We start from the raw sequence: 24,581 nt of genomic DNA, 5'->3' as shown, positions 1-24,581 counted from the left end.
TACTGCTCAGGAAGAAGACGCGTTCTGTCTCCTAGAGATGAACGTACTTTGGTGCGAATAGTGCAAATCAATCCCAGAACAACGGAAAAGGACCCTGTGAAGATGCTGGAGGAAACAGGTACTAAAGTACCTATATCCACAGTAAAACGAGTCCTACATCGACATAACCTGAAAGGCCGCTCAGCAAGGAAGAAGCCACTGCTCCAAAACAGCCATAAAAAAGCCAGACAATGGTTTGCAACTGCACATAGGGACAAAGATTGTACTTTTTGGAGAAATGTCCTCTGGTCTGATGAAACAAAAATAGAACTGTTTGGCCATAATGACCATCGTTATGTTTGGAGGAAGAAGGGGGAGGCTTGCAAGCCGAAGAACACCATCCCAACCATGAAGCACGAGGGATGCATGTTGTGGGGATGCTTTACTGCAGGAGGGACTGGTGCACTTCACAAAATAGATGCATCATGAGGAAGGAAAATGATGTGGATATATTGAAGCAACATCTCAAGACATCAGTCAGGAAGTTAAAGCTTGGTCGCAAATGGGTCTTCCAAATGGACAATGACTCCAAGCATACTTCCAAAGTTGTGGCAAAATGGCTTAAGGACAACAAAGTCAAGGTATTGGAGTGGTCATCACAAAGCCCTGACCTCAATCCCATAGAAAATGGGCAGAACTGAAAAAGTGTGTGCTCTGTCAGGAAGAATGGGCCAAAATTCACCCAACTTATTGTGGGAAGCTTGTGGAAGGCTACCCAAAATGTTTGACCCAAGTTAAACAATTTAAAGGCAATGCTACCAAGTACTAATTGAGTGTATGTAAACTTCTGACCCACTGGGAGTGTGATGAAAGAAACAAAAGCTGAAATAAATAATTCTCTCTACTATTATTCTGACATTTCACATTCTTCAAATAAAGTGGTGATCCTAACGGACCTAAGACAGGGAATTTTACTGTGATTAAATGTCAGGAATTGTGAAAAACTGAGTTTAGATGTATTTGGCTAAGGTGTATGTAAACTTACAACTTCAACTGTATGTGTCTCTGCTCTTCACCACAGAAGGCTGCACCTCTAATTACCTACAGAGATCTCAGGTCAATATTAATGGGAATACAGCACGTATTATGAGAAGCAGGCTATTGACCTACAATGGACACAAAAGATAGGAACCACTTTTACACTGCTCTATTGTTCTCTTGCAAATGCACATTTTTCACTGATTGAGCCACCACCATCAGTGTTTGTTTTGTGGTGTTTCCTGTTTAAGCTTGATGTTGGAGGTTTTAGAAAAGCTACATAGCTAGAGATTGACAATAGCTGTAAATAAAATATAAATTCCCATCAATACCTTGTTTCTAACTGGCTTTTCAGTCTGTTAAGTCTGATTAAAATAAGACATTCATGCCATGTAGGTAGTCCCAACCTCACCTGTTTACTGTGGAGGCGGAGCCTTATTGTTCTTAACCTCTGATGGCGAGGGTGTCTATCCCTTTAAGAGCAGAACCAACCGGTCCAGACTGATTGCTACAATCAACTACCCTGCTCACGTTCCCTGACATTATGGAAGGATTTTCTTATTTTCCTATTAGACTTCCCATTCATCTCCAACTGAGAGGTAATGGCACTGGTTCACAGCTATTGTGATGAGGTTGAATAGAGAAAGTGGAATACATTTATCCAGCAAATAGTAGTCACTGTGAGCTGTATTTTCAATTATTTTAGCAAAGTTGGACAAAACAAAATGAAAACCGTCAAGCCATTATGAAAGCAGTCAGAGTGGTAGGCATAGATAAAAAACAGTTATATATTGGTGGTTGGCTATGCCAACATTCTAGAGGGTTTCAGTGACCCCTAGTGGAACTTATCTCACAGCTACCCATTGAATTAGAAAACTCACCCAACATGACTAATAGAGAATATGTCTTTATTAAAACATTCATTATGACAGCAATACTGAGAGAGGACATCTTGAGAGAAATACTGGTACGATGGCACCACAATATATCATGCGCTTAGGGAATTTACATGGTATGTCATTGGTGAAACATCTAATATTATGTTAATTGCTACTATGGACAACACTGAGCTGATGAAATATACATGATAAAACTGTGGTTGAATGTATTCTTTCGATAAAATGTCTTACACATACATAAAAACACGTATTTGTCTATATCTACCCGTTTAAAAAAAAATTGAACTCTGCTTATCTTTTCCTCAATGATTGACATTAACTCTAGAGTTTGTAGTGTTTTAACAATAAATATGGACAGTAACATTGAAATCACGTGGATTTACATGTTGTATACATTATGCAACCTTGTTATTACCTAAAACAGGACAATAACTACACAGTACACCTGGATTAAGTTTCCTGGTCTTTCTGCCATACTGTGTGGTTTTCTGATTGACTAGGCAAGTCAGTTAAGAACAAATTCTTATTTTCAATGACGGCCTAGGAACAGTGGGTTAATAACTGCCTTGTTCAGGGGCAGAACGACAGATTTTTACCTTGTCAGCTCAGGGATTCAATCTTGCAACCTTTCGGTTACTAGTCCAACGCTCTAACCACTAGGCTACCTGCCGCCCCATTGAAGGTCCCTAACAACACAGTGGCCTCTATCATTCTGATTGTCAGAGTCCCAAAGTCGATGGCACACTGATTGGATATGTTTTGGCTATGTTCCATGATGGCTGGTACTGTACTTTGATTGTCTGTGTCCTATTCAGGATGGTACGTTCATTGGTTTTGCCTCATAACCCCATTTTGGCTGTGATTGGCTGCAACTGGTGTTAAGACTGGCTGTATATACCATACTGTGAGTAACAGCGTCTCCTCACAGGGAGTTTTAGGTCCGTCTGTGTATCTTCTCGACTGTGTGGCACTAGGGTCCTCCAAGACATACAGTACTGTCAGTGGCTCTGGAGACAGATGGCTGAGCATCACCTGTGATGTCATAGAGTGGGTGTGTCTGACCGGCTGAGGGGCGTTCCTGGCTAGGAGGAGGAGGAGGAGGAGTCCTCCACCACGGAGTGAAGGGCGTGCCTCTTTAGGAGTGTCTGCAGGATCTCTACCTCGCGCTGCGTCTCCCTCAGCTTCTTACGCAGCGTCTCGTTGTTCTTCTGAAGCTTCTGGTTCTCCTGAGAACAACATCATTCACTATCATTGTTTATTTGTTTGAATGGTCAACCTTACGTTCAAAACTCTAAAATGAGAATGTAGTACATTCAATATACACAATTGAACACGTATCAGTAACCCAGTGGTGTCTGAATCTCACCGTTTCCAGATTATCATAGGTGGGTTTGTTGTCTTCGTCCGGCTCCCTGGGCTTTAGCACTGTAGAGGCTCTATTCTCCCACTTGGCGTAGGCCCGTCGTTTACGTTGGGGCACCGGGCTGGGGCATGGGGTGAGGGAGGGGGGTATGGGGGCCAAGAGAGAGGAGGGTACAGGGGCCAGGAGAGAGGACTGTACTGGCTGCAGCCGACTAGGCTCTGGAGGGGGGGCAGGGGCGTGGGGGCCCTCTGTCTGGGTGCTGCGGTGGACCCCCACAGGCATGGACAGCTCAGGGGGGAGCCTCAGATGGGAGGGGGCCGGTGAGTCAAGGCTCCAGTCCCTACATTCCTCTGAGGGGTACGGGAAAGGCCCCTCTTCTGAGCCTAACACAAACAACATCATGAAGATAGTCAGTCAAATCTGATCTGTTCAACCCATTTCAGTCAGTTTTTTGGTTTTGAAGTGATGTGTTTGCATACAGTCTGCATCCCATAAGGTTAAGAAAAAGTCAACTGAGTGATTGTCTGACCACAGAATGTTATTTTTAGTAGTTCCTGAAAGCACATCCAGTGTTACGGTAAGTGAGGCAGGTCCTTGACTTTAGCGAGCAGTATGACAGATTGAATCCACCTACACAGGGAAACTACGCAGGATGCTGTGATACTTTTCCATAAAGTGGCTTAAACCTGCACTATCATCTGCAAAAACAAACTTTCAAGAAATCTTTCAAGTAATGATTTGGCATTTTAAAGTTCCTGTGTATTTGCACTCTATATGACCAGTGTCAACAATGGTTGCAACATTGAATGGTACAGTTTAGGCCTATCTGAGACAAAATAGGTTTTAGTTTATATAACAGTAGTAAGCACAATGAGGATGATATATTACTTATAGGCCAACGGATGGCGACCTTCTGTGGCTTTAGATTTCTAACACAAAGCTGCTCTGGCTGGTTACTACTACACTACATGTGGTTATCACTATTTTAGATAAAGAACCTATTTAGTATGCGTGTACAGTGCAGTCATAAAGTATTCAGACCCCTTCACTTTTCCACATTTTGTTACGTTACAGCCTTATTCTAAAATGGAATAAATAAATAACTAACAACACAGTGGCCTCTATCATTCTAAAATGGAAGAAGTTTGGAACCATCAAGACTCTTCAAGATTCTCTGGTCTGATGAAATCAAGATTAAACTCTTTGATCTGAATAGCAAGCATCATGTCTGGAAGAAACCTGGCACCATCCCTACGGTGAAGGTTGGTGGTGGCAGCATTATGCTGTGGGGATGTTTTTCAGCGGCAGGGACTGAGAGACTAGTCAGGATCGAGGGAAAGATGGACGGAGCAAAGTACAGAGAGATCCTTGATGAAAACCTGCTCCACAGTGCACAGAACCTTAGACTGGGGCGAAGGTTCACCTTCCAACAGGACAATGACCCTAAGCACACAACCAAGACAACGCAGGAGTGGCTTTGGGACGTCTCCGAATGTCCTTGAGTGGCCCAGCCAGAGCCTGGACTTGAACCCGATCGAACATCTCTAGAGAGACCTGAAAATAGCTGTACAGCGACGCTCCCCATCCAACCTGACAGAGCTTGAGAGGATCTGCAGAAAAGAAGGGGAGAAACTCCCCAAATACAGGTGTGCCAAGCTTGTAGCGTCATACCCAAGAAGACTCGAAGCTGTAATCGCTGCTAAAAGTGCTTCAACAAAGTACTGAGTAAATGGTCTGAATACTTATGTAAATGTGATATTTCTGTATTTAAAAAAGTTCTAAAAAACAGTTTTTGCTTTGTCATTATGGGGTATTGTGCATAGATTGATGAGGGGGGAAAAAACGATGTAATCAATTTTAGAATAAGGCTGTAACGTAACAAAATGTGGAAAAAGTCAAGGGGTCTGAATACTTTCCAAATGCACTGTTTGTGTGTTTGTCCCTCCTCACCTTCTGGGCCACATGTGGTGCCGGGTGTGGAGCCTGGTGTTAGTGGACCTTCAGAGGTGCTACTGCCCTTGGCATTCTTCTTACACTCAAACGCCACCTGATCCTTACAGAGCCTATGGCAGTTCATCCCACAGTCTGTGAACAGGCCACGAGAATGCAGACAACGTGTTAGAGCAAGCAGAGGTGGAAAGGAGGTAGTTAAAAATGTATTCTTGTATGGTCTTGCTGGGTTGCACAGAGAACGCATGTTTATGTTCTGTTGTGATTTACTAACGGAACACTTCAGCACCCTGCTAGTTAATGTAACTTCCATTCCCCTCAGTAGCCTAATGGTGCTGCTCAGCCTGTGGAACAGAACAGTTCTCAGACCTTTACGTGCATGTTGCCATGAAAACAGTGTGTTTCTGACTGTGTCAAGGGGAAGAGGGTAAAAAGCAATGCTGTGGTTGCGACTGCAGACTCAAGTCTTTTATCTGTTGCAAGGTTCAGCAAGCAGTCTGCATGACAGAAACCACACAACGCAGCTTCTTCTCAAGATAGCTACACTTCACTTGCTCCTCACAGCCTCCCCATTATCAACAACATCTGCTAACATTGTATTCTATCAACAATACAAAGTACTGAGTACAACCTACTGAACTCTAAGCTACATACAGTATGACATGTATGAAAACACTATGGAATATTCCAGTCTAAACTCAGTGACAGTAAAAGAAAGAATCACCTCTGCATCTGTAGCCTTGTTTTATGACGCCCCACAACTGTAATGGAGAAGAGGAAGTTGCTAAGGTTATTTATAGATAACACAAGTGATGCATATTTAAAAATGAGCATGTTTAAATATTGTCATTTATAGTCGTAACTGCATTGCTATTGTTGATGAGTAGTCTATAACTAAGGCCCAGAGTTTTTCCTATTCCGGTTACATGGTCTGGAAAACCTCCTGGCCCTATTAACGAGAACTACAGCCTAGCTGAAGACAGGCCAGGACATAGTGTTGTAATATAGAGTAGTGAATTACGAATCCAGAGCAGTTGTCACAGAAGGTGGGCTTCATGTAGGTGGTCTCCTGAAAGTTGTGGACAAAGCCAAGACCCAGTTTGGAGCAGATGACACTAGCACGCATGAAATAGGCTGTGATCTCCTCTCTGCTGATGAGGCCTTCCCTGGAGCAGGACAACACAAAGCATATCTCATGTTAAACAAACTGTCTGATAAGAAATGTTTGCAATGTGCTGTGTAGGCATTGGGAACCATTTAATATGTCTTCCTTGAAGTAGGAGCAACTAGCAGTTTTTTTCACTTCAACAGTTTCACTCCAGTAGCTAGCTGGTTAAAAGGTTAGTGGTTTCACCTGTCAGTTGACCACAGTGAGAATGGCTAGCTCATAGTTCTGTTGCTATTTCTGTTTCCTGTTGCTACAGACCCTGCGAACAGATTCCACTTTAGTTTCCTTTCTCTGCAGTCACAAATGAACCCATGCAGTTACATCGAACTGTCTAATGTGCCGAAGGAGAGCCCATTCACCCACAAAAGGAGCCATACACTCCACTTACTTCTCTTTGTCCATGACACAGAAGGAGAATGGAAAGCTAGCAGCAATTTTCTCAAAGTCCCCTTGAGAGATGAAGCCATTCTCATCATGGTCATAGTTTTTAAACACGGACTGTTGAGGACGAGAGACAAGAAATCGTAGTGCGACACATGAAGCATAATAGATCAGGAGTAAAACCACAACTTCTAGAGGAATAATGTATATAGTAAACAATAATAGTCATTACATAACAGTCATGACATAACAATAATCATAACACAATTACTTTCTTTAAGAAACAGAATACAATGCCTGTGAGAATACAGTGGGATAGGTCATGGGAAACTCACATCCACCATTCTTTGCACATGTTTGCTGATGGTTTTTGGGTCAGGTTTGGGGGGCACTCCTGAAGCCCAGTTCACAACCACTGGAGGTCTAGAGGGGGTGGCTGGCTGATGGAAAACAAAACGGATGATCAGAACACTGTCAGCAGATGTAGAATAGATCATACTGATGTTAAATGGGACAATTTAAAAAAAGGTTTCAGTGCTTATTCTCTTTCAATAGGTTTGTTCATGAGATATGAAACATCCAATTTCCAGACATTCAGAAATGATTCAGTAAAGCTAACTGGGTCTTAATGAGTATTATTACATGTTTGAAATTGAAAATACCCGTAGCCATAACACAGTGAACTTGATATGGCTGGGGTATTTTCAGTTTTTCATGTCCCTTTTTTACTCACGGGTGCTTTGTTGTTCTTGGGCTCCCTGGTGTAAGACAGCTCATAAATCTCATCCTCTGTGTAGTAGAGGTCCAGGGACAGCTGAGCAGCAGAGGACACCAGGGTCAAACAGCTGATATATTCCAACGAACACAGTAGTGTGTACTAGCCTATGAATTCGATATTTTGTACTGATATTACGATTACATGTTTGTGTCATTTTTGCATTGTAGGTATAAACGTGTCAGTGGCATTTTAAGTGTGCACTAACCGTGAGAAGGTGGACCAGGTCTTTGTTGGCGTCGAGCTGTGGGGTGATCTGCTGTAGCTGGATCAGCTCGTTGATGTGGTTATACAGAGCCTGGAGCTTCTGAACATTCACCTTGTAGTCCTCTACATAGTCTGACATGGCCTCGTTGACTGAGATCAGGTCCTTGAGGTGGACCCCCAGGATGGGGATCTTAAAGCCTGCACACCTGCTGTACGCCTGACGGTAGTTGTCATAGTTCCTACAAGAGGACAGGAGGTCTGTCATCTCATTCAGCACCTGTGGAGAGAAGAGACAGCGGAGAAGATATTGGAGATGATCACCTTGTACAGTGTGTATATATTGGACACATTTGTCAACATACTGATCAATAGATCAAGTTATGATAATGTTATAGATAATGTACCTTGGTGACCTCGTGGGATACATGTGAACTGGTCTCTTTAAGTCTGGAGATGGAGCTGTGGCACAGGCCCCCCACCACAGCCATTAGTGTGTTGAAGTTGTGCATAAGATGGAGGCTCTGGTTAACACATACACAAACAATTAAATGAACCCCGGAGTCAACCAATAGTACACCCCACAAGTAGCACTCCAATATTGATTGCATAATGCACTCATAATACTGACACACTTTTCTCAGTTCACTAATTGATGCTATAGCCCTGCTGTGGGACCCTGGAAACCATTGATGTGGAATACATTAAGAGAAGGTAGAGGAGCAGCATCTGACTAGTGCATTAAAGGGATACTTCAGGATTTTGGTAATGAGGACCTTTATCTACTTCCCCAGAGTCAGATGAACTCGTGGATACCATTTTTATGTCTCTGCGTGCAGTTTGAAGGAAGTTGCTAACTAGCGCTAGCACAAATGCTACCTTGCGTTAGCACAATGACTGGAAGTCTATGGTATCTTCTAGCATACTAGCAGATACCATAGACTTCATGTCATTGCGCTAACGCTATATAGCATTGGCTTACGAAACTACCTGTAACTTCCTTCATACTGGACACAGAAATCTAAAACTGATATCCACGAGTTCATCTGACTCTCTCATTGCCAAAATCCTGAAGTATCCCTTTAAAGTAACCTAGAGAGATTCTCCATCCAACTCTCTCAGCTCGTCATCACTTTTCAGGACACCGCTTTGCATGTGAATAAAGTGGTGAAGAGGCATAATAAACCAGATTTCATCAACTAGAGCCACTAGTTATGTTTTCCATGGTATACTTGCTAGCACTTGAGTGTCAGTGTTTCACCTGATAAATCCATTAGTGCGGATGGCCTGTACTTTGTTAATATTCAAAGCACACATTCTCTGTTAGCAAGCATCTTTGACGCACTAAAAGCCCATCATGGAACTCTTGAGAGTCATTAGCAGCCCTCTTTTAATTTGCATTATGTAACTACAAATGATGGTGCTTCTGCAGCTCAGCAGTAGGTAGGTCTCACTGTGCTGTATGAGATGGTAGACATGTATTAGCTTAAGCCGAGGAAAAGGCACTGGATATACACTATGAACAAACACTCTTTAAGAGGGTACAAAACATGGAACCTAAATACCTTGTATGTGGACATTTTGTTATTTTTTACACATAAACTGTAGAGAGAGTGTTAGTCTATGATAGATCTGGAGGAGCAGGAATAGTTAGGGCCATACCTGAGCCACATGGATGAACTTGGTGAAAACCTCTGCTCTCAGCTGAGCTGTAGGCCGACTCAGAACCATGAGCTGCACCCACTGTGAGATACCATTACACAACGTAATGGAACGTTCCATCATGGGGTTGTCCTTCATGCAGCAACTGCGGATGTAGTTCTGGTAGTCTGCAAACTGGCAGAAATAATAAAGCATATGCTGACTCATTTTGCTAAAACGACAGAGGTTGGCTGAACACATTGGGAATGCATTGCGATACCTAAAGTAGAGTGCTATGAGATTCTTCCCAATGTCACAGTGTTAATAGCGATCACATTCAGGCGGATTGGGACTCTACTCACTGATATTCTACAGAAGGACTTGAACTCCAGGTAGGTGAGGTGCTCAGCCAGTTCGATGGGCTCCAGGTGATCAAACAGCAGAGACACTTTCCTCTTCTTACTGCTGTTAGCCTTGATTTTCTGACTGGGCTTCTGAGACCAGTGCCTGTCATTTCTGCGACACAACATGGTGAACAACATAGACAGGAAATACACAAGTACACTACATTACCAAAAGTATGTGGACACCTGCTCGTCAAGCATCTCATTCCAAAATCATGGGCATTAATATGTAGTTGGTCCCACCTTTGCTGCTATAACAGCCTCCACTCTTCTGGGAAGGCTTTCCACTAGATGTTGGAACATTGCTGCGGGGACTTGCATACATTCAGCTACAAAAGCATTAGTGAGGTCGGGCACTGATGTTGTGCAATTAGGCTTGGCTCGCAATCGGCGTTCCAATTCACCCAAAGGTGTTTGATCGGGTTAAGGTAAGGGCTCTGTGCAGGCCTGTCAAGTTCTTCCACACCAATCTTGACAAACCATTTTTGTATCGACCACGCTTTGTGCACAGGGACATTGTCATGCTGGAACAGGAAAGGGCCTTCCCCAAACTGTTGCCACAAAGTTGGAAGCACAGAATCGTCTAGAATGTCATTGTATGGTGTAGCCTTAAGATTTCCCTTCCCTGGAACTAAGGGGCCTAGCCCAACCCATGAAAAACAGCCCCAGACCATTATTCTTCCTCCACTAAACTTTACAGTTGGCACTATGCAATTGGGCAGGTAGCGTTCTCCTAGCATCCTCCAAACCCAGATTGGTCCGTCGGACTGACAGATGGTGAAGCGTGATTCATCACTCCAAAGAATGCGTTTCCACTGCTCCAGAACCCAATGGCGGCGAGCTTAACACCACACCAGCCGACGCTTGGCATTGCACATGGTGATCTTAAGCTTGTGTGAGGCTGCTCGCCCAAGGAAACCCATTTCATGAAGTTCCTGACGAACAGTTATTGTGCTGACGTTGCTTCCAGAGGCAGTTTGGAACTTGGTAGTGAGTGTTGCAAACAAGAACAGGCTATTTTTATGCACTTCAGCACTCGACGGTCCCGTTCTGTGAGCTTGTGTGGCCTACCACTTCGCAGCTGAGCCATTGTTGCTTCTAGACATTTCCATTTCAGAATAACAGCATTTACAATTGATCAGGACACCTCTAGCAGGATAGACATTTCATGAACTGACTTGTCGGAAAGGTGGCATCCTATGACGGTGCCATGTTGAAAGTCATTGAGCTCTTCAGTAAGGCCATTCTACTGCCATTGCTTGTCTATGGAGATTGCATGGCTGTGCACTTGATTTTATACCCCTGTCAGCAAAGGGTTTGGCTGAAATAGCCAAATCCACTAACTTGAATGGGTGTCCACATACTTTTGTACATATAGTGTACTACACAGGCATCATTTGAAACTATTACATCAGAATGAATGTTAAGCCAGAGAGATATTAATTCTGTTCAGTAATATACTGGGGATACTTACATCCATTGAGTCTGCAACAGAGGGCACAGCCTCTCCTGGCCCTGATCTCTGATGAGATCCTGGAACTGTTCCATGGAGTCTGACAGGCTGCTGTGCAACCGGAACATTGTCCAGAACTCCTGGATCCAATACCTGAAATAGATAGAAAATAGATGGTTCACTGCAATTAAATACTATACTTCTAACTCTAAATCTCAGTTGTTTAGTTATCTAATAAGAAATCAACACTGTAGTTTAATGTAAATGTAATAATAGCATGACCAGTGTTTCCCAACCCTGGTCCTCGTGTAACTCTAACAGTACACATTTTCATTGTAGCCCTGGACAAACATACCTCATTCAACTCATTGAGGGCTTAATGATTAGATTACAAGTTGAATCAGGTGTACTTGTTACAATAAAAATGTTACAATAAAAATGTGTTCTGTTGGGATACTCGAGGACCAGGGTTGGGAAACACTGACCTAAACCATTAACGTAATTACAGAATATTGTATTATTAGGTGACAAGTGGATTTCATAAGCTCTTTCATAAGAATGATTGGACAGTGAGGTATTGTGTGAAGGCCTTAGTGGACCCCAGCAGGCCCTGTGGTAGTGACAGGATCAGGACCACTGCACGGGGAACACACAGTTACCTGATGAAGTAGCAGATCCTCTCACATTCTGTGGACTGCTCATTCTCCACGGCGCTTTTAAATGTAACAACTCAAGTTAAGGATACATTATGATTCACTGGTATATTAAAATGTGTGCACATTGTTTAGAGTCAGGGAAGAGACTGTATATGGGATTTATTAGTGAATAAATGACCTGGATCACTATGCAGGACAAAGTGTCTATTCATTTCTGTTCATCTAAGTCACATGTGTCAAGCTCATTCCACGGAGGGCCGAGTGTCTGCAGGTTTTCGCTCCTCCCTTGTACTTGATTCATGAATTAAGGTCACTGATTAGTAAGGACCTCACCTCACCTGGTTGTCTAGGTCTTAATTGAAAAGAAAAACCAAAAACCAGCAGACACTAGGCCATCCATGGAATGAGTCTGACACCCCTGATCTAAGTAAACAATTCCAAATGGGTGTTTATTATATTTAGTGCAGGAAACAGATGTGACATTTGGTGGTTTGGGAGGAGGCGATCACAAATGACAAAACTGGTTAGGAGCATCAGCAAGTGAATCATTCTGGTGGTGTGTGGTTCCGATAGCTCAGTTGGTTGAAACATGGTTTTTACAGTGCTATGGGTTGGATTGCTTGGTTGCTTTGGATAAAAGTGTCTTAAACGTGCCCAACACACATTCACTATTCCTTCCAAAACAGACTGTGTATTACATTTGCTGGGAGAGGAACCTTTAAGTTAGTAAAAACATGTTCTCTCAACCAGCTAAAAACACAGCTTACATAATGTTACTTTTACCTCTCAATGGCTTTGAGTGTGAGAACAGTTTATTACCTAAGCTGCTGTGCCATATGCTCGGTAGGTACAGAGTGACCAGAATCCCTGGGGGATTGTATTAATCAAAAGTAAAAAAACATTTATATTCTTCTTATTATATAAAACAGGGCTAAAAATAGCCGGGCACTGTAAGCCTCGCCACAGCACTCTACTGGCAGAAATCAGCTTGAAGTGATGCACATAAAAAGGCTAATTCCATCATGGGAGCTCGAGAGCCGCCCACACCATCCCAAAGCCAGATTGTGTTTACAATAAATGGCATTAATGGCTTCAGTGCTTTCCCTTGTTCCTAACCAGCTCTTAACAATATTTGATGCATGCTTCTGAGACCTTGGCTCAGAACGAGCCCAGGGGTTCAAAATAGAGGGCAGGACGCATCGTGCATCTTGAGGTGTGACGTAGGTTTTGGTGAGCGAGCCTCCTTGGGCAGCTGAGAGGCTGTGCTTATATCTGAAGGGGACTTCAGTCTGGGAAGAGGTCATTAATACCTGAAGCCCCTAGCCTTAGTGCCCTCCTCACTGGGCCAGTACTGCTGCTCCTCTAGGCTTTGTGATGTCAGAGCTCTTTGTTGAATGGAGGACTAGATTACATACCGCTCATTTGGTCATTTTGTAAATATATATTATGTTCTGGAACCATTACATGCACCCCATCTCATTGTTATTTAATTATTAGAGATATATAAATGTTATTTGCACCCACCATGAGTCATGTCCGCAATGGTCATGTGAGGTGAAATGTGTATATTTTGGGATGTGAACACTCAGTGTGTTTGACCTGACGAAGATCCGTTTCGGATCGAAACGTTGTCAATAAATCGGTGAATTGGGAGCTTTAACAGTGTGCGGGCCTTCTTGTTGTATACCGCTCATTTTAAACAGAAAATAGGCTTCTAGAGTGACCTTTTAAAACCAGACCTGAAGTGGAGGAATTAAACTGGGACGAATCATATTTTTTGAATGGTCCTGTGTAGCTGGTGGTCATAGAAAAAAATGTAAGGTACCTGGAAGACACTGAATTTGAAACAGAACATGGTGATGTGTACTGGAGCTAGCAAAGACATTTAAAGAATCTACAGTACAGTAATACGAAATTGGGGTGCACACATATTGGCACTGATAGTCACACTGACTGGAGGAGTGAGGCGTCGATGACATGGCACCTTGTCAGCCAAGTTGGATCTTAATTGGCCGTTGCTATCGACAACCAAATCACAAAGCAGTGCTGCACAGCCGGTAAAGATCCTGTGTTATGTTTGTCACAACAGATTGGTCAGGTCCTTGTGCCAACTCAATAATAGTTCTGGCTGTAGTGGAGCAGCCGCAGAGCACTGGGTCTGCTTGGTAAAGGATATAGGGAGGTGAGTTTCTCCAGGAGGTCACTGGAGGACATGAGAAGTCGGTGCATGGTCAGGGTGATGTTCATCAGGTGGCTGCTTCCACATACAGAGCCCTCCACGTCTGAAAGAGTGCACACAACAAATGGAGCACGTCAGCAGACATGCTGTTGCACATCACAATGCCAATACTGTACTGCAAATGGTTGAGAGTTCATATGGACAAGAAAATCATTTCTGAATATCAATGTCCAATGCTAATGTAGCTCTTGGATAACAAAATCTAGCAGTCATGTCATGCAAAGAATCAATGTCAACAAAACAAGGGGATGTAGCTATTAAAACTACCTGGATTTTTTCAGCCACAAGTCTGCAAAGTCATGCAATAACAGAAAAAGAATGATAGAAATCAACCATAAACACAATAATGTGCAAGTTATGTGTCAAATGCAAATCTCTAAGTGTATCTAGTCACTGGGTAACGGACATGTATAAAAAGAAATGGCATGTATGATAGCATTGTCATCTAAGTACAACTACCATTACCAATTCCCCTACTATCTGAGGTTATGCTTGACATGCTGGTATACACCATCTCTGGACGTCTCTGCCTTTCCTGTGGTGGTGTTGTGACTTTCCTGTGGTCTACTTTTCTCTGTCGTATCTCACTTCCTGTCTTTGTGACCACCTCCCCTACCCCTGCTAACGCTACAGACATTACGGCGACCTGCAGCCACTATCTCTGTCATCTACTCTAACAGCTTTGTCCCTAGAGGCACTGGAGATAAAAAAGGATATGACAATGTGGAAACCCACTGGGCAATAACTGATTGAATCAATGTTGTTTCCACGTCATTTAAACAACAAAAAAAATCTATTTGATGACGTTAAATGAACGTAGAAAACTGATTGGATTTGGAAAGAAATCATCAACGTAATGGAATTTTGTCTTTTTTTCGTTTAACCTAAGTCCAATGACATTGTGACATTTTTTATTTTATTTCACGTTGAATTCTAGTTAGTTAGACAACTCAACCAAAACTAGATGACGTTGAAATGACGTCTGTGCCCAGTGGGAAAGATCTCAAGGAATACATTGTTACCTGTATCCACAAAGTAGCAATGGTGGAAAAAGTACACAATTGTCATACTTGAGTAAAAGTAAAGATACCTTAATAGAAAATGACTCAAGTAAAGTGAAAGACACCCAGTTAAATACTACTTGGTCAAAAGTAAACGTAATTGTTAAAATATACTTAAGTATCAAAAGTAAATGTAATTGCTAAAATATACTTAAGTATCAAAAGTAAAAGTATGAATAATTTCAAATTCTTTATATTAAGCAAACCAGACGGCACAACTTTCTTGTTTTTACTTATTTACGGATAGTCAGGGGCACACACTAGCGGTTCTGGGGGGGAAGGGGGGCTGTGACAACAATTTTGGACCCCCTTGTGGCCCCCCTTAATGTGGAGTATGAAATAATTTTTACATAACTCATTTTTGCTATCATTCTTTTTTTTACATCCGTTATTAGACAGTGGCAACGATGATGATTATGAACATGGTCTTTTGCCTGCTAATGCCTGCAATGCAGTGAAGAAAACGATATGACAACAATAATGTCTAATGTAACTGGCCCCTCTAACAGTACAACTGGCCCCAGCTTGGCCCCCCCAGTTGAAATGGTCTAGAACCACCACTGGGGGCACACTCCAACACCGAGACATAATTTACAAACAAAGCATGTGTGTTTAGTGAGTCTGCCGGATCATAGGCAGTAGGGATGACCAGGGATGTTCTCTTGATAAGTGCGTGAATTGGACAATTTTCTGTGCTGCTAAGCATTAAAATGTAATGAGTACTTTTGGTTGTCAGTTAACAAACTATAGTTTTGGCAAGTCGGTTAGAACATCTACTTTGTGCATGACAGAAGTAATTTTTCCAACAATTGTTTACAGACAGATTATTTCACTTATTATTCACTGTATCACAATTCCAGTGGGTCAGAAGTTTGCATACACTAAGTTGACCCTGCCTTTAAACAGCTTGGAAAATTCCCCAAAATTATGTCATGGCTTTAGAAGCTTCTGATAGGCTAATTGACATCATTTGAGTCAATTGGAGGTGTACATGTGGATGTATTTCAAGGCCTACCTTCAAACTCAGTGCCTCTTTGCTTGACATCATGGGAAAATCAAAAGAAATCAGCCAAGACCTCAGAAAAAAAATTGTAGACCTCCACAAGTCTGGTTCATCCTTGGCAGCAATTTCCAAACGCCTGAAGGTACCACGTTCATTTGTACAAACAATAGTACGCAAGTATAAACACCATGGGACCACACAGTTGTCATACCTCTCAGGAAGGAGACGTGTTCTGTTTCCTAGAGATGAATGTACTTTGGTGCGAAAAGTGCAAATCAATCCCAGAACAACAGCAAAGAACCTTCTGAAGATGCTGGAGGAAACAGGTACAAAACTATCTATAGCCACAGTAAAACGAGTTCTATATCGACATAACCTGAAAGGCCGCTCAGCAAGGAAGAAGCCACTGCTCCAAAACAGCCATAAAAAAGCCAGACTACGGTTTGCAACTGCACATGGGGACAAAGATCGTACTTTTTGGAGAAATGCCCTATGGTCTGATGAAACAAAAATAGAACTGTTTGGCCATAATGACCATCATTATGTTTGAAGGAAAAAGGGGGAGGCTTGCAAGCCGAAGAACACCATCCCAACCGTGAAGCACGGGGGTGGCAACATCATGTTGTGAGAGTGCTTTGCTGCAGGAGGGACTGGTGCACTTCACAAAATAGATGGCATCATGAGAAAGGAAAATGATGTGGATATATTGAAGCAACATCTCAAGACATCAGTCAGAAAGTTAAAGCTTGGTCGCAAATGGGTCTTCCAAATGGACAATGACCCCAAGCATACTTCCAAAGTTGTGGCAAAATGGCTTAAGGACAACAAAGTCAAGGTACTGGAGTGGCCATCACAAAGCCCTGACCTCAATCCTATAGAAAATTTGTGGGCAGAACTGAAAAAATGTGTGTGAGCAAGGAGGCCTACAATCCTGACTCAGTTACACCAGCTCTGTCAGGAGGAATGGGCCAAAATTCACCCAACTTATTGTTGGAAGCTTGTGGAAGGCTACCCGAAACGTTTGACCCAAGTTAAACAATTTAAAGGCAATGCTACCAAATACTAATTGAGTGTATGCAAACTTCTGACCCACTGGGAATGTGATGAAAGAAATAAAAACTGAAATAAATAATTCTCTCTACTATTATTCTGACATTTCACATTCTTAAAATAAATTGGTGTTCCTAACTGACCTAAGATAGGGAAATTTTTACTAGGATTAAATGTCAGGAATTGTAAAAAACTGAGTTTAAATGTATTTGGCTAAGGTGTATGTAAACTTCCAAATTCAACTGTATATATCCTTATTCCATTCCTTTACTTAGATGTGTGTGTATTAGGTAGTTGTTGTGGAATTGTTAGATTACATGTTAGATATTGCTGCACTGTCAGAACTAGAAGCACAAGCATTTCGCTACACTCGCAATAACATCTGCTAACCATGTGTATATAACCAATAACATTTGATTTGATTATAAGTAAGTGGTTCACCATCATGGTTGTCTATTGGATAGAAATGGGAAACATCTTTGCTACACTCTTAGAAAAAAAGGTGCTTTCTAGAACCTAAAAGTGTTCTTCGGCTGTCCCCATAGGAGAACCCTTTGAAGAACCCTTTCCACAGAGGGTTCTACATGGAACCAAAAAGGGTTATCCTATGTGGTCAGCCAAAGCATCTCTTTTGAACTCTTTAGTATTAAACAATTTGCCAGTGACTTTCTGGAAATCGAATCGTGGCTAAGAGAGCACCTTGACGAAACCATTATAATGGTGTTTAACTTTGAACCTAAACAGCTGGCATTGTCTTGATGCCACACAAGGACTCCAGTTTCCATGGGTCCCCACTTATCCCATATCTCCTTGAAATACCACAGACACCATGGCAACATGTTCATTTCTAATCTTTGTTATCTATCTCACTAGGCAACTTCAGCAGGCAGCTAATCCTGTCCTCGTATATCCTGCACCGCTGGTACGGGAGTGTTCTGTTTACTCGTTCAAACAATGGCTACAACACCCTAATGGTCAATGAAAAGTTACATTCCCAGCTACAATATGACACACAGACAATGTTACTGAATAAAAAACAGGCAAGAGTAAAAAGAAACATCTAGAAGATCAATAGGTTTGAAGCTTTATACTGTCACTGTACAGTATGTAAAAGGACTGTGATGCAAAACAAGCAAACTATCCTTCCTCTACTATAATAAACTGAACATTGCTGTTTCTATGGCTGTAATGTTACAAGCAAGTTATGCTCTAAAACAGGTGTGTCGAGCTCATTCCAAGGAGGGCAGAGTGTCTTTTATTTTCAGTTAAGACCTAGACAACCAGGTGAGTGGAGTTAATTAATTAGTGACCTTAATTCATCAATCAAGTACAAGGGTGGAGTTTGACACGTGCTCTAAAATGACCTAAAATAACAAGGAAATGGTTTTGATTCACTACCAGGTAAACAATTGCTTCATTATTTGACAACACCACCCTGCCAACCCAGACTTGGCTAATTGCTAAGGAAATCCCCTCCGTCTTACTCACTGTGGAAAGTTAGGAAAGCAGCAGCAGGCGGCACTGGGATAGGAGGAGGGATATGATGACAAACACAGCAAAGAGCTGGGAGTGTTGCCCTACTTTGAGTGTTTTTATTATCATAGGCATCATCAGCAAAGCCCTGGTGTAAGGAGTCTCCTTGTTTTGACAGAGAGGTACAGTAACTGGGCTGGATGATCCTTTTGTTTTGCCTCCGTCAGCCTTATGCTTATCTCTACTGTACACATGAACGAACCGGTAAGGAACGGTCTAAGAGACCCCAGAGATTTCAATTTCATTATTAGTTGCACACTTTCAATAGTTCTCTGTCAACTGAATGTACCAGCATGCTGTAGGTTTACATGTCGAAAAATACATTCCTCAGTACAGGAACTTACTTCAATACCCCCAGACAGCCATGATGCTCCGTAAGTGTACATATATTGATCGCCATAGGCACATAAAGGTTTTTCACAATAGTGTCTACAGTACATCCGAGTCTGCAGTGGATCCTCTGACTCATGGTTTATCGCTTTGTGACATTCACAGGTTCTGTGCCTGCATCATACATGATTTACATGGAATATGCATTTAATTAAAAATGTATTCTACGATTGAGGCATTGAAATATATACACTGCTCATTAACATTATGATTGCGTAGAGACTTCGGGCAATGTGGGTGAGTGGAACTGTGGAGCGTGAACTTGAGGGTGAATGATGATGTCAAACATTATTGATCCATGCCCCTTGGTCCTCTGCATTTCAAAGAGTGGTCAGCATCTGAGGAGGGACGTTTGGGGGGCTGACCTTTGGGCTAGCAGCCGCCAGCTAATCCTTCAAATAGCTCTTGCGTATGCTCTCACATTTGAAAAAGGTGCCTGAGCCCCAGGACCTGGGGGGTCAGCCTCTGATGTGAGACAGCAGCTGCTGGGGAACGCTCATCCCTCTTAGACCCCTCTGTACTAGGTACCTCCATTCTGTCCCTTATAATAACCTGGATTTAAAACCCCTGCCTGTTTATCTCCAGACCAGATTCCGATGAGAGGATTTCAATTTCTTGCTCTCACTTTATTAACTTGGCTGATCTTTTTTTTCTGAATCCTAAATGAACAGCCAGCCATTATTCTGCTATTGTTCCCCCTGACAGATAGTGTAACTGTAAGTAGGGGATGTCACTTTCTGTATTCAGTCCATTGTACCACCTCATCACTCTCACGTCACTCCATTTGTGTCTCCAAGCAACGGCAATATGAATGCTTGCCTCTTCATAGACATAATCACCATAACTTTGAGAGCACTCCAGACAACTTCGTAGAACACATGATTCTAATTTGACAGGGTTTTTGACAGCATTGTTAGTGCAGCCAACAGGGATGTCCTTAGCCTTTTGGGGCCCCTAGGCGAGATTTTCATGTTAAGTTAATGTATTACTAATGTGATATGCCTAAATCACATTCCACATCTACTGAATCATTACTTCAGTTGTTGCATGATTGTGTTATCTCATATTCAGAGCAGGCATAGTTGGATACACATACAATTATACAGTCTTACAGCGATTGGTATAAAGGTTTACACTATTGCCCGGGGCAAGTGACCTGAGCAGTCGCCAAAGTTGAACCTGCTCTGAGATTTTTTTATGATACCAACCAAAATTGCAGTAGTCTAGTATTTCTGGTTCCTCCAGTCTGTAGGTGAAAATAGCCACCTTACATTTTTGGGCAAGTGATCATAATCTTCGAGCAACCAAAAATATTCCTGATGTGCGAGTGCCTTTCAGACCTTAATGTCAATCCCAGTCTTATCTCAAAAGCAAAGACTGACGACCATGTTGTTAGACAACAAATAGAGGCTAGTTCATTTAAGTCTTCAAATGTGTTCTGTTTGTGTCAACCGAGCACTACATGCGAATTAGAGATACCTTGTAAATGGTGACAGTTTAATGGAGACAGGGTCTCTTAACATCAAACAGCTAGATGCAGAGAAAAACAGGTGCTTCCAGGAAACACTCACTGTACTGATTTAAAATAAATTGAGGTTCAGCGACATTTAAAAATGCTTTAACCTAACAAGCAGAACTAATGACAATGATCCTGACCTGCACAACCATGTTGTACAGCTCAACAAACTGAAAGATTAAACGTGTTTCTAATTTTACATGCAACAAAAAACAAAAACATATTTTATTGTGATTTAACAGATGCTTTTATCCAAAGTGACTTACAGTCATGCATGCATCAATTTTATGTAACGTGGTCCCAGCAGAAATGTTAACCAAGTGCCGTGCTCTACCGACTGAGCCAGAAATCATTTTCAAATAACAGAGATAAATATGCAGCACATTAGCTACCAATAGCATTGTTGGCAGAAACTCAAGAGCAACCCAGAGCACAGAGACTCACCAAAGGACTGGATACAGGCCTGGATCACCTCCTCCCAGCTGGCCCCCTTTGTGAAGTTTCCTGGCAGAGACATCGTGACCTTGCCCTGGGTCATCTGAGCCAGGTTGGGCCTGTTGAACCGCTGAGGCCGGGCAGGCACCGGTGGACAGACCTTAGATCTGGAGCCACATCCCGGTCCCGGAGAGAGACGTCTGGAGGGGCAGTGGTGGAGAGAGGGAGTGAGATAGAGGGAGGTGTAGAGAGCACAGCTTTGTGTGTGTGTGTGTGTAGGGGACTTTCACAGCATGCAGTGAACATTAAACTATTGAAGTATACAAAACAATGAAGTCACACATCAAATGTACTGTAGGTATAAGTGTACCAAAAACATTGCAACTAACACAACACTTGTCATGTTCATTACACAATAATTAAACGTGTTTAATACCAGGTATCTTAACAGTTACAGTAGCTGTGCTATTTTTTTATTGTTCTCATTCACTTCCCTTTGGGGAAATCACTGAATACCGACTTCCATTATAGGAACCACTAAATCAGTGTTTGTCCAACCCTGGTCCTCCAGTCCCCCAACAGTACACATTGTTGTTGTAGCCCTGGACAAACACACCTCATTCAGCTCATTGAGGGCTTGATGATTAGTTGACAAATTGAGTCAGGTGTGTTTGCCCAGGGTTACAATAAACATGTGTACTGTTGGGGGTACACGTGGACCAGGGTTGGGAAACTGCACTAAATGAACAGTTAGATGGCTGATAAACAGAGAGGATGCCATGCACTTGTTCTATACACTTTCCACACTATAGGCTAAAATTGTAATTAAAAACACTCAACTATTGCATACAATTCGAAGGAGAGAACACATAGACTATAGGGAAGCTGTTTTGAGAGTGCACATTTTGTGCGCTCTGTCGATGCTTTTATACATCGCACTGAATTGTTGCACTCAAGTTATTTTACGACCAAGAACCACCAAAAGTTTCTGATTTAAATTAGGACTACATTGGAAAAGTGTACAAGATTCAAATATGTATTCGGTGTCAATAAAGGTTTTAAAATTGCGTATGTTGCAAATTGACAAAACCATATTCGCTGTATTTAAACTGAGCACGTAACGCACTCCATAAACCTATTTAGTTTATTTTACAAACACAGGAAGGACTTCGTTATAAAATAAAAACTTACGAATGTTCTTTTTCCTTTCCATTCGACTCCACATTTTCATTTTGTCCATTTTCTTTGGATTGGCAGCCCATAGCGAGATACTGGGCAACAAGTGGTTGAACGAGACTATCCATCTGTGTCCGTTTCGATGAGAGCAACATTGCATGCTTGGTTCAGTGTGCGGCTGTGCACCGGCGGGAAGCTCACCATCGTCCTGACTTGTCAATGAGGACCGCACAAATTATGCATCGTGCTGTGGCTGTGTGGGCGTTAACGCATTTGAACAAAAGTTATTTTGGTGATGCGCCCAATGTCACTGCTCAGTAATTTATGTATAGGGGCACATACGAGCTCAAATGAGTAGAACGAGTAGGCCGCCTGACCTATTTCTTTATTAGTCTATTGCCATTGTATAGTGATTTGACATTAAAGCATGAGTCACGATTAAATTGCCATTTTCTGATATTACCAATTAACTATCAGAAAATGTGTTGTTTCATAGATTATTAGGACTACAAATGGATAGCGTTTTAAATCAATTTGATGACATTTAAGTGTGAAATAACTAAATGGATTGCAGCAATAGGTTTGTGTCAGTCTGTTAATAAGAGTTGGCTTGTTAATTCACAGTGCCCCTACGCTGTATGCCAATCATACCATGACGAGTGTCTTCAGGTTCCCTGGAATTACACTGCCACCATGACCACAGCTCCATGTATTGCTGTATTGCTGTGCCTGCAGAAAAGGAAAGGTGGGGCCTTCCTCTCCGTCAGAGCTCTCTACTACACAGTAGACTTTAGACCCCTATAAAGATGTTTCTGTGAGCCTGTTGAATTCCCTTAAGAGCTACACTATATATACAAAAGTATGTGATGGATTCGCCCGTCAACTGTAAGTGTTGTTATTGTGAAGTGGAAACATCTAGGAGCAACAACGGCTCAGCCGCGAAGTGGTAGGCCACAAAAGCTCACAGAATGGGACCGCTGAGTGCTGAAAAATAGTGCTGAAAAATTGTCTGTCCTCGGTTGCAGCACTCACTCAGGGGCGGAAATCCCGGGGGGGGACGGGGGGGGACACGACCCCCCCATCCTGGGAAAAATATGATTTGTCCCCCCCAATATATCACTGAAACATAACTATGTAATTTAAATAATATTTATAATACGCAATGAAAGCAATTGTGCTGATTATAGACATTTAATAGCGCGTTTTCAAGTTTGAAAAGATTGCGACCCCCCCGCCATTTGCCTCACAATGGTTTGATCCACTGCCAGTTCCTTAGTTTGCACGCAACTGCCGTGAGGTTCATCCAGTCAATCGCGCACACACACACTAGCTGAATATGCAGAGCTAGCGCACAAATATTAACTATTAAGCTAGCTAGTACCTATTCCATTTATGTGCCGTCGTCAAAGATGGAATCTTTGCTATCGTCAATGTATTCCAAGATCAGCATGAAGATGATGATGTAAGTTAGTGCTTCAAAGTCCCTGTGATAAGGTTAGCGATAAACTGAAGTCCAAACTGAACAGAACTACACTCTCTTCTACCATTGTCTTAAATATATTTAATGGTCTCGTTGCAAAAGCTAAATTGTCGCAAGGGAACTTTTATTTATTTATTTTATTTCACCTTTATTTAACCCGGGTAGAAAAGATTATAGCAAACACCACTGAAACTGAATTGGTGCTCGCTAGCTTTGCAAATTCAGCTATTGTTGGAAGCCAGCCAATATGAAACATACTATTAAAATTACAAAAGGTTGCAGCATATGTTGTGTAAATGGTGAACTCATAAAGCTGTCAACTCTTGTCATTTTAATCCGTTTCACATTTGCTAGCTACCTTTTAGATCGAAGCCCAAATAGAATGATTGAAGATGATAGAAGCCCATCTCCTACTGTAAATAACCACTGTGTGTGTGTGTGTGTGTAGCCAGCCAGCCAGGTAGAAAAATGGCAGAAAAATAAAAGACGAACATCAGAGTATTTTTCAATACACCAAAACGCATAGTAAGAACCCTAGTAGCCTAATATCTCAAAGACTAGTTGATAAAATGTTCATAAGAAAGAAATGAAATTCTAATGGAAATGTTTCACAATGATGTCATTAGGCAGAGCAGGCAACAGATGGCACACAGACAGCAGAGTTGGGGACAGATATGCAGGGACAGACTGGCAGAGACAGGGAGTCTCAGGTAAGTTTGTTGAGTCTTTGTTTGGCAACATTATGAAAGGTTCTCAATTTTTTTGACTTGTAAAATAGGAACATAAT

At 42.1% G+C, this 24,581-nt stretch overlaps 1 protein-coding gene across 1 annotated transcript; it reads right to left on the bottom strand.

The window, feature by feature from the left end:
* Nucleotides 1–1,908: 1,908 nt before the first annotated feature.
* On the bottom strand, nt 1,909–22,591 carry LOC106589171 (RAS guanyl-releasing protein 1). The gene is made up of 17 exons (XM_014178920.3): nt 22,330–22,591; nt 21,148–21,338; nt 14,088–14,193; nt 11,915–11,977; nt 11,277–11,408; nt 9,761–9,914; nt 9,420–9,593; nt 8,165–8,281; nt 7,762–8,037; nt 7,512–7,592; nt 7,114–7,218; nt 6,786–6,895; nt 6,251–6,395; nt 5,954–5,990; nt 5,230–5,364; nt 3,283–3,662; nt 1,909–3,142 (listed from the first exon to the last, which is right to left on the bottom strand). The coding sequence occupies exons 1-17, from the start codon at nt 22,467–22,469 to the stop codon at nt 2,999–3,001; spliced, it is 2,490 nt and encodes an 829-aa protein (XP_014034395.3). The 5' UTR covers nt 22,470–22,591; the 3' UTR covers nt 1,909–2,998.
* Nucleotides 22,592–24,581: the final 1,990 nt, after the last annotated feature.

Source organism: Salmo salar, chromosome 01, assembly GCF_965601325.2.
Source record: "Salmo salar chromosome 01, fSalSal1, whole genome shotgun sequence".
Lineage (NCBI taxonomy): Eukaryota > Metazoa > Chordata > Actinopteri > Salmoniformes > Salmonidae > Salmo > Salmo salar.
This window is presented reverse-complemented; position numbering and strand designations above follow the sequence as displayed.

Excerpts from the sequence above, each read along its gene's own strand:
- LOC106589171 (XM_014178920.3), bottom strand. The coding sequence starts at position 22,469 with ATGTTGCTCTCATCGAAACGGACACAGATGGATAGTCTCGTTCAACCA. Across the intron at positions 21,339-22,329 it reads GGAAAGGAAAAAGAACATTC|ACGTCTCTCTCCGGGACCGG; the intron begins GTAAGTTTTTAT and ends CTGCCCCTCCAG. Across the intron at positions 7,219-7,511 it reads CCAAGAACAACAAAGCACCC|CCAGCCACCCCCTCTAGACC; the intron begins GTGAGTAAAAAA and ends GTTTTCCATCAG.